Source organism: Chaetodon auriga, chromosome 23 (genome assembly GCF_051107435.1).
Source record: "Chaetodon auriga isolate fChaAug3 chromosome 23, fChaAug3.hap1, whole genome shotgun sequence".
Lineage (NCBI taxonomy): Eukaryota > Metazoa > Chordata > Actinopteri > Chaetodontiformes > Chaetodontidae > Chaetodon > Chaetodon auriga.
The window spans coordinates 6,338,411-6,352,447 of record NC_135096.1 but is presented as its reverse complement, the minus strand read 5'-3'; the positions used below and the strand labels follow the sequence as shown (position 1 = coordinate 6,352,447).

The 14,037-nt window shown below is 43.4% G+C and overlaps 1 protein-coding gene across 2 annotated transcripts; it reads right to left on the bottom strand.

Moving 5' to 3' along the window:
- Window positions 1–791: 791 nt before the first annotated feature.
- On the bottom strand, window positions 792–13,905 carry LOC143315955 (uncharacterized). 2 transcript variants are annotated; one of them, XM_076723572.1, is made up of 10 exons: window positions 13,722–13,905; window positions 11,316–11,461; window positions 10,285–10,366; window positions 9,995–10,130; window positions 9,436–9,638; window positions 9,152–9,288; window positions 8,869–9,010; window positions 8,452–8,733; window positions 2,729–8,297; window positions 792–2,135 (listed from the first exon to the last, which is right to left on the bottom strand). In XM_076723572.1, the coding sequence occupies exons 1-10, from the start codon at window positions 13,845–13,847 to the stop codon at window positions 2,125–2,127; spliced, it is 6,834 nt and encodes a 2,277-aa protein (XP_076579687.1). In that variant the 5' UTR covers window positions 13,848–13,905; the 3' UTR covers window positions 792–2,124. The 2 variants fall into 2 exon arrangements, with proteins under 2 accessions (XP_076579687.1, XP_076579686.1); XM_076723571.1 differs by lacking the exon at window positions 792–2,135 and having other exon boundaries at window positions 2,508–8,297.
- Between the last annotated feature and the right edge of the window lie 132 nt (window positions 13,906–14,037).

Genomic DNA, 14,037 nt, shown 5'->3' with positions numbered 1-14,037 from the left:
GGAATGCCACATGCCATTCTCTCAAAATTGTGCTCACGTTGCCAGAAAAATTACCCTTAAATGTCCATGAAGTTTCAGGCAGTGAGAGTCTGAGCCTGAGGCTACAGTTGCTGTAGGTCCCGTGAGTGCAGCTCCTTTTCAAACGAGAAAAATGTTGTTAATGCGGTTCACACGAGAATAATTACATTTGTCATGTCAGCTAATGAAGGCTGTCAAGTGCAAAGGTGGATAGTGTCGGCGTATTTCAGATTGTTATCTTCAAACTCTCCACAGAGAAGGAGTTAAGCACATTGGTGAATGGGACCCTGACTGGCAGCCCTTCCTGTGCCTGTTTCAATCCAGATAACGAGGGAGATTTGCTTGCAGGAAAACGCTCCGAGCATCAGCATTTAGAACGAAAAGACTGGTGCTTTATGAAAAAGCTGCAGGAACTGACGGTTTAAGTGGGCCACTTTAAGATGATCATTTGTAAACTGGCTACAAACACCGCTGTTTTATGCACACTTGGCAACTGGGCTGTTTAAGTAGTTTCACATGTTGGGTTGCAAACTTTAATACTGGTAAGATGACACAGGAAAAAGGTTGGCAGGGGTGAAGATTTATCTTCTCCGTGATCGACCGACTTGGGACGTGATTCATTCTTTTTTCTGCAGCTCACGGTCCAACACTGCTGTCTTATCTAGTGCCAGTGCACTGACGCACTTTCTACTACCGGAATAATCTACTCACTGCTCTGCTGAAAACATGCACTTCTGTGGCGTATTGGACACCACCAGACAGCCCACAGAATCGATGCCATTTGAAATGTTTTATTTTCTTCTTCAAGAACAAAATATAAACCCGGCTGACACCCCTTTATATAATAAGCCATTGAAACTCTTCAAATATTTACAAAAGATAGAAAATTAAACATAAATAAATAGAACCTGCTGCTGCTCATGAGACTGGCGTGGCCTCCCCCTGACACTTAAAACTGTCATAGTTTCATTTGAATGAAAGTAAAGGAGAACATACACCCTAAAAGAGAACTCACAATGTCTCTATGGTCTTGGACAGTTCAGTAACTGAAACTATGTTAAAGTGAGATAAAAATAATACAAGCCAGAATGTCAGTGTCTTCACTGACGGCGAATGATAGGGAGCATGAGTCAGTGAGTGACAGAACCCAGCAACAAATTGGATACTGGCACTGGTTTTGTGGTCGTTATTGCTAAAGAAAATACAGCTTGGTGGATGCCATGAAGCAATATCTTGAGTCTGTACAATGATAAATACAGTGGAGCAGCTTTCTATGTAGAAATCCTTCTCAAAAAGATGTGGAACACACTGACCCCTACTGGTAACTCTTGATGAGAACAAGCACAGACCTAATCAACCCCAGAGGGATCTTTGTATAAGAAATACAATTAGTATTTAAACAAGAATTAAACATTAAAAATTCCCAAAGATGATACAGCAATCTTACAGCTTTTCAAAGTTTAGGTTCAGTCTAAATTATAAGTAACTTTAGGATGTTAATATAGCATTTAGATGAAACAGATGCTTCCTTCTTTGTACAATCCCATCAGTTTGAGCAGAAAAAAATGGAGAAATCTTATGAAGTGCAAAAAGCAAATAATGGCATTATATGGCTTACTGATGTGAAAAATATGTATCCTAGTGAAAGCAGGAGCAGCCTTTTCATCTTGCGCCGTTTTTTTTTTTTTTTTTTCCTTTTCTTGTCACAGCTTTTACGAGTCCAGTCTTTAAACAACAACATTTAATCTCCATACCAGGTGAAGCAGCTGGAAACAGCATGGCGGTTCCAGAGCAGGCACTTCAGTACTAGCTGTTCTGCAAACAGTCCGACTGGGATTCGGTTCAGTTGTCTTTTACTGATTGGCTTGTTCTCGTGTTCGAGCCGCTCCCGGGCCGTTCATTACAGGCACATGCTGCAGGAAAAATCTGGTACGCTTTCGCCTTCCCTGTCTCCGGATGCACGAGCCGCTGCCCGTGGTAATGAACAAGTCATCCAGAGAGCACTGATCCGTTGAGGTATGATCCATCCAGGGGCTCCATGCAGGTCCACAGGCCAGTCTATTCCGCATCCACAACGTCAATTCACTTTGACTTAATTTGACATGTTCAACTGTTGCCTGAAGCAGAAAAAAAAACCATAAGAGAAGAATGACACAACTACCACCCCACACTCTATTTGCATTATCTGTTTACATATTGGACCAAATACAGGACATCTTTTTTTCGACTGAGAGACAAGCGACACGAAATGTGGGATTCACGCTTCAAGGATGACGACGACAGGACCCTCGGATGAAGAAAGGTCTCCAGGAAACTTGCCAACAGACAAGAGAGTGACTGCACATTGAACAGATGCTCATAAAGGATGATTTCTTAAGTACAATTAACCAATTTCCAATATTCGTAGATTAACTGCCAATCTACGTATTGTGACATCCCCATTTACGTGATGAAGACACATGACAAAATTGCACTTAATAAATCTGATTTTTGGGAGCATCTATTCAGTGTGCAGGCACCATTTTTCCCTTGTTTTTGTTGTTGTACCTGATATCATGTTGGGATGTGCACATGCTACCTTGAAGTACCTTGTAACTTCAAAAAGGTGCTGGAAAAGTCTCGTCTTGTATTTGGGCCAATGTGGTATTCTCAGTGTCCAAGCATGCTGTATTGACACTTTGCATTTCAACAGTAAAGAGCGCAGACTCACTCTCGTCATCAGAGTCAAATCCAAAGAGGCTTGAACACTTCTTCACTTGGAGATGACTCTGCAGGTCCTCAGCGCTGTCGAAAGTGGCAAAACAGTTGGCACACCGCTGTCTCTTCACAACTGTCGTGACCTTTGCCTGCTCGGGAGGGAGACTTCTCTGAGACGACTGGAACGACGACATCGCCTTCCTCCGTTTCGGCATGGTGATGTACTTCTCGTCCAGGTATGCTGTTGGTGGCAGACGCACGTACGGCCTCTTACTGTACTCTGCAAGAGTGTCCCTGCTCGCCGCAGATTTCACGTCTTCAGTTGCCGCTTGTCCGTTCATTATCACGGAGTAACCAGGCCTGCTGATTGTAGACTGTGCTGTTTCAGCTGAAGGCTTTTCTTCCTCAGCGACGGAGCTCTCCATTACCTCTGCTTTGACCTCGGTAAGTGGTGGGACCTCTGAATCTGACTTTGTCGTCTTCTGAGATACTGATGCAACACCCTGATGTTTGCTTTTTGTCTTCACGCTCTTTTTGTCACCTCCTTCCGGAATAAGCTTGCGCTTCTTATTTGCTTTGTTGGGGTCTAGTATTTTCATGCCATGAGTTTTCTTTGATTTTTCCTTCTTTGTGTCCTTCTGCGTGTTCTCTTCGGTGGCAGTGGGTGGGCAAATCATTTCAATCAAGCTGCTTGCTGTGACTGCAGGGATGGAGGAACCAGAGTGGTCAAGTGTTGCATCTGATGCTTCTTCTTCCACATCACGAGAACTCGGCACATCTGCTGCTTTCGCCTCAAACTGTTGGTCAACAGGTTTTGACTTGGCTGTCTTCTTCAAAACAGATGTTTTGCTCTCATCTTTGCATGGCCGTCTTTCCTTGACCTCTTTTTTGTGCCCTTTTTTGTGAGTATCTTTGTGCTTTTTATTGGTCTTGCCTGCATCTGAAGAGACAGTATGAGTATTCTTTTCATTCTTTCTTTCCTTTTTCATAATGTGTGATTTCTTTGACTTTACTTCCGTTGTGACCTTGTGCACATTCTCTCCTGATGTGATGGGTGGTGCACTTATCTCATTTAAACGGTTCGCAGGGGCAGCAGGCACAGAGTTATCGGAGGGCTTCTGTGTTGAGTCTGTGATTTCTACCTTTGCTTTTCCCTCATCATCAGCAGAAGTTTGGACTGTTGTATCTGCTTTGGCCTCAACCTGTGGGACAACATAATTTGACTTGGCAAGCTTTTTTGAGGCAGATCCTGATTCTTTGAGGGGACATTTTTTCTTCACCTCTGTGTTGGCTTTGCCATTTGTAACTTTGCACTTCTCAGACTTAGATGAGTCTGAAGTAGTAGTTTGATAACCATTTTCTTTAGGAGAGGAGCGCCTTTTCTTCATTTTGACAGCAGCTGACTTCTGTGTTTTGTCTGCTACGGTGGCGGTGATTGATTGATTTAGACTGTTAGCTGTCACAGTAGAGGTCGAGGTATTATTTGAGACACCCTTCTGTTTAGTATGATTCTTCTTTATCTGTTTGTTCACAGACTTCTTCGACTTTGATTCGTCACTTGATGTTTCTATAGTTCTGACAACATCTCGGACCTGCTGACTCTTTTCTTCTTTTAATGCCTTGCTCACATTTGAGGTCTCTGCTGCTTTAGAACGGCTTCCAAGTTGAGTGGGGCTCCTCTCATCATTTTTTTCTTTCATGCGTTCATCGCTTTGACCAGTAGTAGTGTTTTCATCATGCACAGCTTTCTTTGACTTCAGAGGGTGCCCTCTTCTCTCAGGACTTTTAGTGTTTACTTTGACCTGCTTTTTCCTGAATTTATACCTCAGCTTGATACTGTGTTTTAAGAACGACGATGAGATGACTCTGTGACTTTTGAGCACTGCCATGGTTGTATGTGATACTTTAACTTTTCTTAACGTTTGCCTCAGTCTCAGATTTGGACCAGTGGGCTGTGCAGAGGTGTCCTTGTTAGAAAGATTCATCAAGACATGTGAATCCTTGGTCTCATTACTCTCGTCCAACTCCTGTTTCAGCAGGGATGCTCTGACAGTGGTGGGACAAGGAGCCTTAACAAGTGTTCCTGTTGATGAATTATGTGGAACTTGTCCTCTTGACTTACAAGTAGCCTTTACACTCTCAGTAGTGGTAGCAGTTTCTTCTTTTGGCTTATGATCTGACTGTTTCTTCCTAGCTGACATGTTATTATGTTTGTCACCTGTTTGCTTATTTGCGTTCTTGTCAGGTTTACTGGGTTTGGAAGCATAGTGCTCTCTTTCATGAAGGTTCAGTGCCCACAGACAAATAAATAGTTGAGAGCACCCAGGGAGGCAGCACACTGCCTGCAGCGGACTGTGCCTCCTGGCGTGGCGTCTCATTTCCATTCCGGTTTTGAACCTGGCAGTGCAACCCTGATGAAGGCAAGGATGCCGAGGAGTAAGTTTGTGTCTTTCAACGTGGTGCTGAAAATGTTCAAAACTCCACAAAACCCTCATGCAAATACTACATCTGCTTTTTCCAATGCGGAATGCCAGTTGCAAAGGTTTGACCTCACCGTAGTGGTCTTCAAGAGCGTGGTATAAGAGTGCGACACGGTTTTTTGATAGGTCCGCACACCAGGTGCAACCATCCACAGGACAGCAACACTTATTTTGCAGCTCCAGGTTTTTCTCTTCAGCAACTTTCCCATCTTGTTTTGTGGCTGTCAGAGATTCTGTCTCCTTCATTTTATTGTTAGTGGAACAGCTGAACTCTTTGTCCACCTGAACTGATGCCGCAGAGTCCATCTCTACATCTCGGTTTTCTTGCAACCTGGGATTCTCAGTTACACTTGTTTTTACTTGAGAGATCTTCTGCTGTGTACATGCCTGCTCAGCTTCCAGGTTTAAGGTGTCCTTCAGTCTGACAAGTGTTTTCTTTTTACCAATATGCCCATTCACCTTGTGAACAGCAGTTTTACTATTAAGGTGCTTCGAAACAGTTTTTTTCTCTTCTTGTAGAGACAGACCATCCACTGGTTTGTCACTGGATCTTAACTTTCTGGATCCAGGTGGGGCTGAATCTGGAAGGCTTACTGATTCAGGGCTGACAGCAGATTTCAGTGTTCTCCCACTACTACGGCGACCAGAAGACACATTTGTGGTCTTAACTTTGGCAGAGGTCTTAGGTGTGGAGGTATCTTTGGTCTCAGAGACCCAGTTTTCTTGGGTGCTGTTACCAGCTGAGTCTTTGCTCCTCTTAAGCTTCTCAATATGATCAGACAGGTGCATCATGGCCAGGAGGTCATCTTTGAACATGATACCACAGAACATGCACTCGTCCTTACGGTAATGGAACATAGCATGCGCTACAACACGACTTCCCTTGAAGACTTTGTTGCAGAAGGTACAAGAGTATTCCAACTTGGATTCCTCTGACATAGGTTCACTGTTGTCAAGTACTTCTGAAGTAATATCCTGAGTTCCTTCTTTCTTTCCTTGCAAATCAGTAACTGCAGAGGCCCCCAGTTCTGGTCCAGAGCAACTGGAGGTCGTACGTAATCTGTGAGAAACATCGCGTTTACTTCCGTCTCTTGACTCGTTGGTGGCACTGTCCTCTGGAGATGGACATTTGTGAGCAAGTGTCTCAGGTGCAAAATCAGTAACCATTTCCGTTACTAACGTCAGAGCGCTTATACCGTCCTGATCTGTGGGTGCGTAAGTTGTGACCTTTGTTCCACCAGGGCTTGTCTCATTTTCACGGGGTACACAGCCTTCTGAGAGTTTGGGTGAAATGTCGGAAATGCTGCTGCTGACAGTGGTGAGCACCTCTGGAGAACCAGTTTCAGCCTGAGAGGAGAGTGACTTCAGGTCAAGTTCTTTGCCATCTCGAAGAACAACATCTCGAGACTGTGAGGGCATGGGATCAGCAGCTCCAAGGTTTGAAATGTTGGCTGTATTGGAGACAGGAGGGATTTTTTCAGTAACTACCATCTTATTCTTGTCTACCTCAGTTGCGGTTTTTGAAACATCTTTCACAGTCTGAGCTTTAGAGACCTTGTCAAAACCAGGGGATTGAGCCACTTTACCCGCTGTTGGGGTCTGTGAGGCAATTGTGACTTTCATCTCAACAGCAGACTCTTCACAGAGCTCTCCCTTTTGAGCTTGCAGGACATTATCTAACAAGGGGGCGTCTGTCACTTCAGTTGCTGCTGCTGTCTGTGATGCACTGGTAACTTTCATTTCAGCAGCAGACTTTTCAGGGAGCTCTCTTGTCTTGGTTTCGGAGACTTTTCCTGTGCTTTGAGCTCGAGGGATCTTATCTAAAACTGGGGGTTCTGTCACTTTTGCTGCTGCTGGCGTCCGTGAAGCAACAGTGACTTTCATCTCAACAGCAGACTTTTCAGAGAGCACTCTGGATGAAGACGTCCTTCGTGAGACTGCTTTTGCAGTTTGAACCTGAAGTACTTTTTCCACAACTGAGGATTCTGCAAGTTCATCTGCTGCTGGTGTCTGAGAGGCAATTCCACCTTTCATCTCAGCAGCAGGCTGTTCACAGAGCTCTCTGTGTTGACCTTTTGGAGGACTTCCTTGCACGGAGGAGCGTGTGATTGTTGACACTGAGCCTTGAATATTCGACCCGTTGCCTTTTCCCTTCTGCCGCCGAGCATAACAGTGCAGCTGTTGTACAAACATAGTTGCATCCCGTGCTCTCAGAATCACCTCTTTGCCATGTACAGTCTTCACGGGTTGTGACGTGGGAGGAACCTTCACTGTAGGTTTGTAAAGAAGCACTTGAGGGAACCCTCTCTGTCTGTTGCAACTGTCCTCATTAAACGTACCCATCAGTTCATTGTCTGGCAGGGAGAGCTCAAGAATTACTTGTGGAGGGGCGGCTGGTTGAAGACAATCTATAGAAAATCCTTTCTGGTGTTTGCTGTTGTTTTCTTTTGCCATTACATGAGAGTTTACTGAAGGTTTGTGTTTTGCATTGTACTTGATCTGACCAGTTTCAGGCCTCTTTTCAACAGATGACTGATGGTGCTTTTGATTTTTCAACCCGTGCTTCTTCATCTTCGGAGGAATGTTATTCTCTTCGAGCGGTCCTGAGTCTTCCACAAGCCATTTGGGCTTTCTAATCCTCCGTTTTGGTGGGTTCTTCTCTGAGAGTCGTGTAGTACGTCTAAGTTCTCCATACCCCCCATTGTCCTGTAGTTTGTCTAGCTGCCAAAATGAACGCCTCAAAGGTTCAGATGATGCATCCTTCAAAGGTCGTGACCCTTGGTTGCCTTTCCTCTTGACACTGTGGTCAACATTGAGCCGTGTTTTGCCCATCTTTATTCTTTTAGATACAGTGTTAGTGTCCTCTTTATTGTGCCTCTTCTTAGCTCCGGCCTGAAGTGCCCCCTTACTTCCTTTCTGACACACCGATGTGCTTGATCGGAGAGCAGGTTCTTTGGTGCAATAACTAAGGATCCATTTGTCCTCCATGATTTCCTCGAGGGCAGCACTGACCACCTTCTCACTCATCAGCTTCAAACAGTTTGTCCGCAAAGCAATGAGGTTCCAAAACTCTGGGTCAAAACACAGGTCCTTCTTTAAGACCTGGAGAGAGACAGAAAAAGAGATGTTTTAGTACTACAATGTGAAAAATGCCAAGCAACAATATCATGTATCAATTCTGTACTGCTCCTGTGAACTGGCTGACATCCTAATCTCTGACTTTTCTTTGTCAAGATTTGTGAAAAAGGTGCACCACCTGCAGGGTTTCAAAGCGAACATGATTCCGTATGGGGCCGTGCTCCACATGGTACTCCTGATCAGGATGCATGTAAAGAAGGTACACAATCTTGTAGGCCTCAACAGTGCGTTCCAGGAAGAAGACAAGAAGAGCACAAGCCCGGCAAACCTCCAGGTCGTTGGGTAGCAGGCTGGCAATGGTTTTGTAGATTAGGGACTTGGTGATGACATCACAGGGGAGGCAAGACTGCAGGGCATGAGCACAAAGCTCCACGCAGAACTGAATTCCATCTTCAGCCAGCTAGTGAGATACAAACAAAGGACTTCTTAAATATCCAATTCGATACATTTAGAAACTCTGACATCACAACAAATTCACGTAAATTGAAAAAATAAATGTTAGAAAAAATGACTGCAGGTCAAATTTCTGCCTCACTTCTTGCAGTATGGCTCTGATGAATGGGAAGATTGAGTTGACATTGGTGGCAGACAGCATCAGCTGATGACTCTCCTCAAGTAGAGCTTGCTTTGATGTTTTCAACCGCCGATGAAGTTTACTCCATATGAAAACAAGATCGCTGCAAAGAACAGAGCTCAAAATTGTTCTTGATGCTTAATTGAATGGAGATTAAACAAATGTAAAACCTGGCAACAAATCTAAAACCCTTAAAAAGGCCTTGGTTGACGTTATAACGTGTCATTACATTAAGTTTACTTACCACAAATAGTACATGTCTCCCCTGCGGAGCTGCTGGGAGAGGAAGGCTCTGCTGAGGGCGAGTAACAACTCATCCTTTTCCTCACACTCCAAACTACAGATGATATGAACTGCATCTTTACCATTAAAGTTAGCCACCTGAAAAGCAGGTAAATGAGTTTAGACTTAAAGATTCTCATACATAAAATTTTGGCATAGTTGTGTCATAGCTAAGCAGGTACAACTGACCGAAGCGAAAATTTGACCATTTGACTGAAAGTCTTCATCATACAACACTCCACCCACCTCTTTGCGTAGGCTGTCATGCTGTGAAGTTTTTAAAAGCCACGTGAGGTAGACCTGGAGGAAGAACAAGTGTTGTCCTGCTGAGGGGTGCCAAGCGCAACACTTAGCCAGGGCCATAGCCTCTTCGACCCGCTCACAGGATAAGAGGTAGCGCACCCGAAGCTCAAAGAACACCGGCAGCTCAGAGCTGATGCAACCATCCACTGAGGAACAGTCGAGCCAGAAGAAAAACAGATACGGTTTTAGTTTACTCTGATGCCGCTAATGCCTCAGAAATGAGCAGGAGTTACAAGAGCAACCACTGAGAACTATTTTTAAGCAAAAGGTATTCAGACACTATAATAACAACTTATTATTCATTTTTGGTGGAACAACAATCCAATTCAGCAAGGAAAAATGTACACAGAATTGAGGTAGCTTTCGGGAAAAGTGTGAAATAAATGGATTCAGGTGAACTATCAATGAATGCAACAAGAGCCAACTGTGAGGCAACAACTTATTTAGTGCAGTCAATCATAAAAGGAGGAATGACATCAGTCTTGGGCATGTTACAACCTACCTTCCCTCTGAGGTAAACTGGACTCACTGAGGATTGCCTGTAAGGCTGGGCTGGCCCAAAGCCCGCCGCTCCGAACCAAACGCTCAACCTGAAGTAAATGAACATTCTGGTGCTTCGCAAGGGCCAAATTACATTCCTGTAAGAGCAAGCGGACAACACGTTTTCTTAAAGTGCTCAACGAATATATTACAACGGCATCATCCTGTAAAACTCAGGTTTTTAATTCAGAACTACTTTTCAAACATCTATACATCGTTGTGTTGGGAGGACGATGTGCACTTCATTCTCACCTGGAATGTAACAGTGAAATGTTTCAGTGGCCCCTGATGTAAGTCCTTCTGGTCAAAGAACAGCAGCAACTCAAAAACACTCCTGTGAATAGATCAAAATTGTTTGGCTTCTATCAACAAATCCACATTTAAACAGCTCAGCCCCAATTTGTCACTTTAATCTGAGTTTTCACAAAAATGTAATTACTTGAGTGGGTGTGAAGATACTGACTGTGGGGCTGAGGGAAACCCGGGGGGGGGGGGGGGGGCATGATGGAGTAAGGTCAACAGCTGGCAGCTTGCCAGGGTTTGTTCCTGGCTCACGAATTTAGTTGCATGAGCCAAAGAACACAATCAACTTTCAGTTCCATAAACACTACAACACTGCTTCAGAGGTGTTCAACAAATATATAAAAACAAAGGTTGTGTTTACTGTATCTGCAAATATCCTTCTGGTGGTCTGTATGCAACTGATTTAAATGTCTTTTTTCTCTGTGTATTATGACACTGGGAAGTGAATTTTAAATGATATAAAGGGACTTTTCCCAAACCACTTGATAACACGCTCTGTCTTATCAATGTCTAGTTGTCCTTTTTTTTCCTGATTATGTTTCGTCTCCTTTTTCAAGTGCCCACTGTGCAAGGCCAGTTACCTAAGGTGGCAATAAAGGTTTCATTGTCTCATTCACAATTAAACCGGTGTGAGACTTGAAGCAAGACCGAACAAAGCAGGAACACAACAGTAAAAGGTACATCCATGATAAACTGCATAAATTTGTGGAACAAAACTATCATGAAACAATCAGAAAACAATGTTTTATTTCTCCGATTCACTGCTTTGTTTTCACTAATGCCGGCCCCTCTCCTCATTCACTCTCTAACTTGCTTGACCACCGCTGCTTCTCTCTCTCTCTCGCTTGCTGAGTCGGCGTGGAGGGCCCAACTTTGCAGGACGCGCCGGTTGCTGTTTGTCAACACACCACTCATAGTATAGTCCTTTAAGTCTGCAGAGACTGAATGTATGTTCTTTAGGGAGGTGTACGTGTACTTACAACGCCAGACTACTGAGTGTGTGGAGCACATGATCACAGTTTGATGTGAAGAAGGTGGCGGCTTGTGCGAAGTAGCACAGAGCCACCCCAAGGATCCTGAGCTGAGGCAGCGGCACCTGCCAGCGAGAGGCATACTCCTCCACAAGCTGCATGGAGAAAAGGCAAAAAATGTTTGTGACAAGGACAATTAACAGTTGATATCATTTAGCACGTTTAAATCTGTGGCAATCTGAGATGCTTTCACTGCATTTGAAAAGACGATGCAACGGGCACAAGGCTTAGCTCAGTTCCGTTTATGCAGCGTTACCAATACCAAACTATTCAAGCTGTAACGCTTAGTCAACTGACATAAATATAAACCTGCAACCATTTTGACAATTGCTTAATTTTTTCCCAGAATTAATGCAAAAAAAAGGGCTGTTAGGCTCTCAAATAAGATTTCCTGCTTTTTTCCATTTCCTAATATGTTCAATTTAATAACTTTGGGCTTTTTTTTGTTACTGCTGGACAGAAAAACGAGATAAGACTTATTACACTGAGAAACTGGGAGGAATATTTTTAGAGCTGCAACGATTAATCGATTAGTTATAAACTATTACATCAACTGGCAAACATTTTAATTATAGATTCATCAGTTAAGTAATTCTCAAATAATTCTCTGATTCCAGCTTTGTAAATGTTGCTGTTCCTCCTCTAAAAGGAAGCTGATTACCTTTGGATTGCAGACAAATCAAGGCATTCAAGGCTGTCATCTGGGGCTTTGGGAAACACTGATTGATGTTCTTCACCATTTTCTGATATTTTCTAGCCCAAACAACTAATCAATTAAATCAAGGCAGTAATCAACAGATTACTCGACAATGAAAACAATTGTTGCAGCATTACACACCTTTTCACAATTTTCTGATATTTTAGAAACAATTGAGAAAATAATGAGCAAGCTGAGTGATAATGAAAATAATCATGAGTTGCAGGCCTACAAAATCGTGTACATGACATGACAGACTGCTACCCAACTCACTGATTACTCCTACAGCAACGAATACATGGAAATAATCAGCATAGATGAGCCTCAGCGCTTATTACATCGCTCAAATCAAAAGACTAATTTTACAGTGAATGAAGACCTGGAACAGTTGTGTGTGCAGCCTTCCACTTAAAAACACTTTTTAGTGCACAATTATAAAACTACACAAGTAGGTGGCCCGCCTGCAACTAAAATGTGCCACTTTGTGATGATTTACACAATACTTAAGAGTTTACCTGTCAAATCCCTAAAATGTAATGTTCTTACATTGCCCTCTAATGGTGGAGATCCAAAACATCAGTGTTGTGCACGACTGGAGTTCTGTGACAGTGACTGTCAACAATGCTATTGTCAGGCCTTTGTTCAAAAACTAAGTCCCTGATAAATTAAACTGTAGCACGTTATCACGCACGGCAACTTTACTTGGGAAGTTTAGTGGCTTCAAAACGCTGATGAAACTCTTTGTGCTTTAACAATTCGCCTTCATGAGTGTCCAAACTTTTCATACTTAAATAAACCTCGAATTTAAACTTTGAATGACATGTCAATAGTCCAGTAGCAAAACAAGAATTAGTATCTTGGGTCTGTCTGAAATAATCTATTGCTCACTTACAATCTGATTTCTGACTTTTCTTTTATCATCGAAGATTTATCAGCAATCCACGACGACTAACATTTAAATGCTCTTTTCCCAGAGATGCACTGGCTGGTTTTAGTCCTCACACGTTATAGCATTATGATGCTATAACGTTATGATGCTTGTTACACAAGAAATTATGTTATGTATTACAGCAACAGTACATCCTCATGCCCTGTTCCTATTGGTCAGTTAGGACATAGAGACACACTCAAAGTTGGACTTTCTGACAAATGCTTGATAATGCAGGCTACTAATTGCATGGCAACCTTAAATTAGAGATCAGCTAACGTCAGCCAACTGTCTTACTGCTTAAATGATTACCAAGCGCGTTGCAAACATGTTAACTGTTGCCCCGTCGGTTTGGTAAACATTCAGCGTACCAACTAAGCTAACTTGGAGACAAAATCTGGGCTAGCTGGGCAGCTGGTTGAAGCGATTAGCTGAGTTAGCTTGCTAGCTGTTCAGTGAACAATCATTGTCAAAGTATGACAAATTTACAGACTGGGGCGCGTCCATCACATAACCTGAATCAGAGCTTGTGTTATCAGACATAATATTTAAAAGAAGTTACGGTAATGTGTTTGTTTTTAAAGCGACTACGACTGGTTAGCTAGACGCTAGCGAGCCTAACTACTGAAGCTAGCCGTGCTAGCCAGTTCTGGGGGAGGGGAGTCGGCTAACATATATGCTCTTATCTTCGACAACAAGACTGTCACCAATTTCAGCTACGGCTCCTTACCTTGCAAAAGTCGGAGCAGAACTGTTTACTATCGGCCCGCAGTTCATCTCTTGTGTAGCGGCCCAACAAACTCTGTAATTGTCTTTCAAGCCCCTCTAACTCGTATACACTGCCTTCCTCCGCCATACTGCCTGTCTAGCCTTCCTCGTAGCATCTACCACACAACACATACATCGCCACAGTCAACGACGATCATTGTCAGCGCTGATTGGATACTGCCAACTTAAAGGGGCTCGTTCCTTTTCAGATACAAGGTGCACCGGAGGGTAGCTGGTTAGGGCGGAGTCTGTGGTCCACAATTAAGGCAGATTGGCCC

Excerpts from the sequence above, each read along its gene's own strand:
- LOC143315955 (XM_076723571.1), bottom strand. The coding sequence starts at position 13,847 with ATGGCGGAGGAAGGCAGTGTATACGAGTTAGAGGGGCTTGAAAGACAA. Across the intron at positions 10,131-10,284 it reads ATTTCACTGTTACATTCCAG|GAATGTAATTTGGCCCTTGC; the intron begins GTGAGAATGAAG and ends TTGCTCTTACAG. Across the intron at positions 8,298-8,451 it reads TTCGCTTTGAAACCCTGCAG|GTCTTAAAGAAGGACCTGTG; the intron begins GTGGTGCACCTT and ends GTCTCTCTCCAG.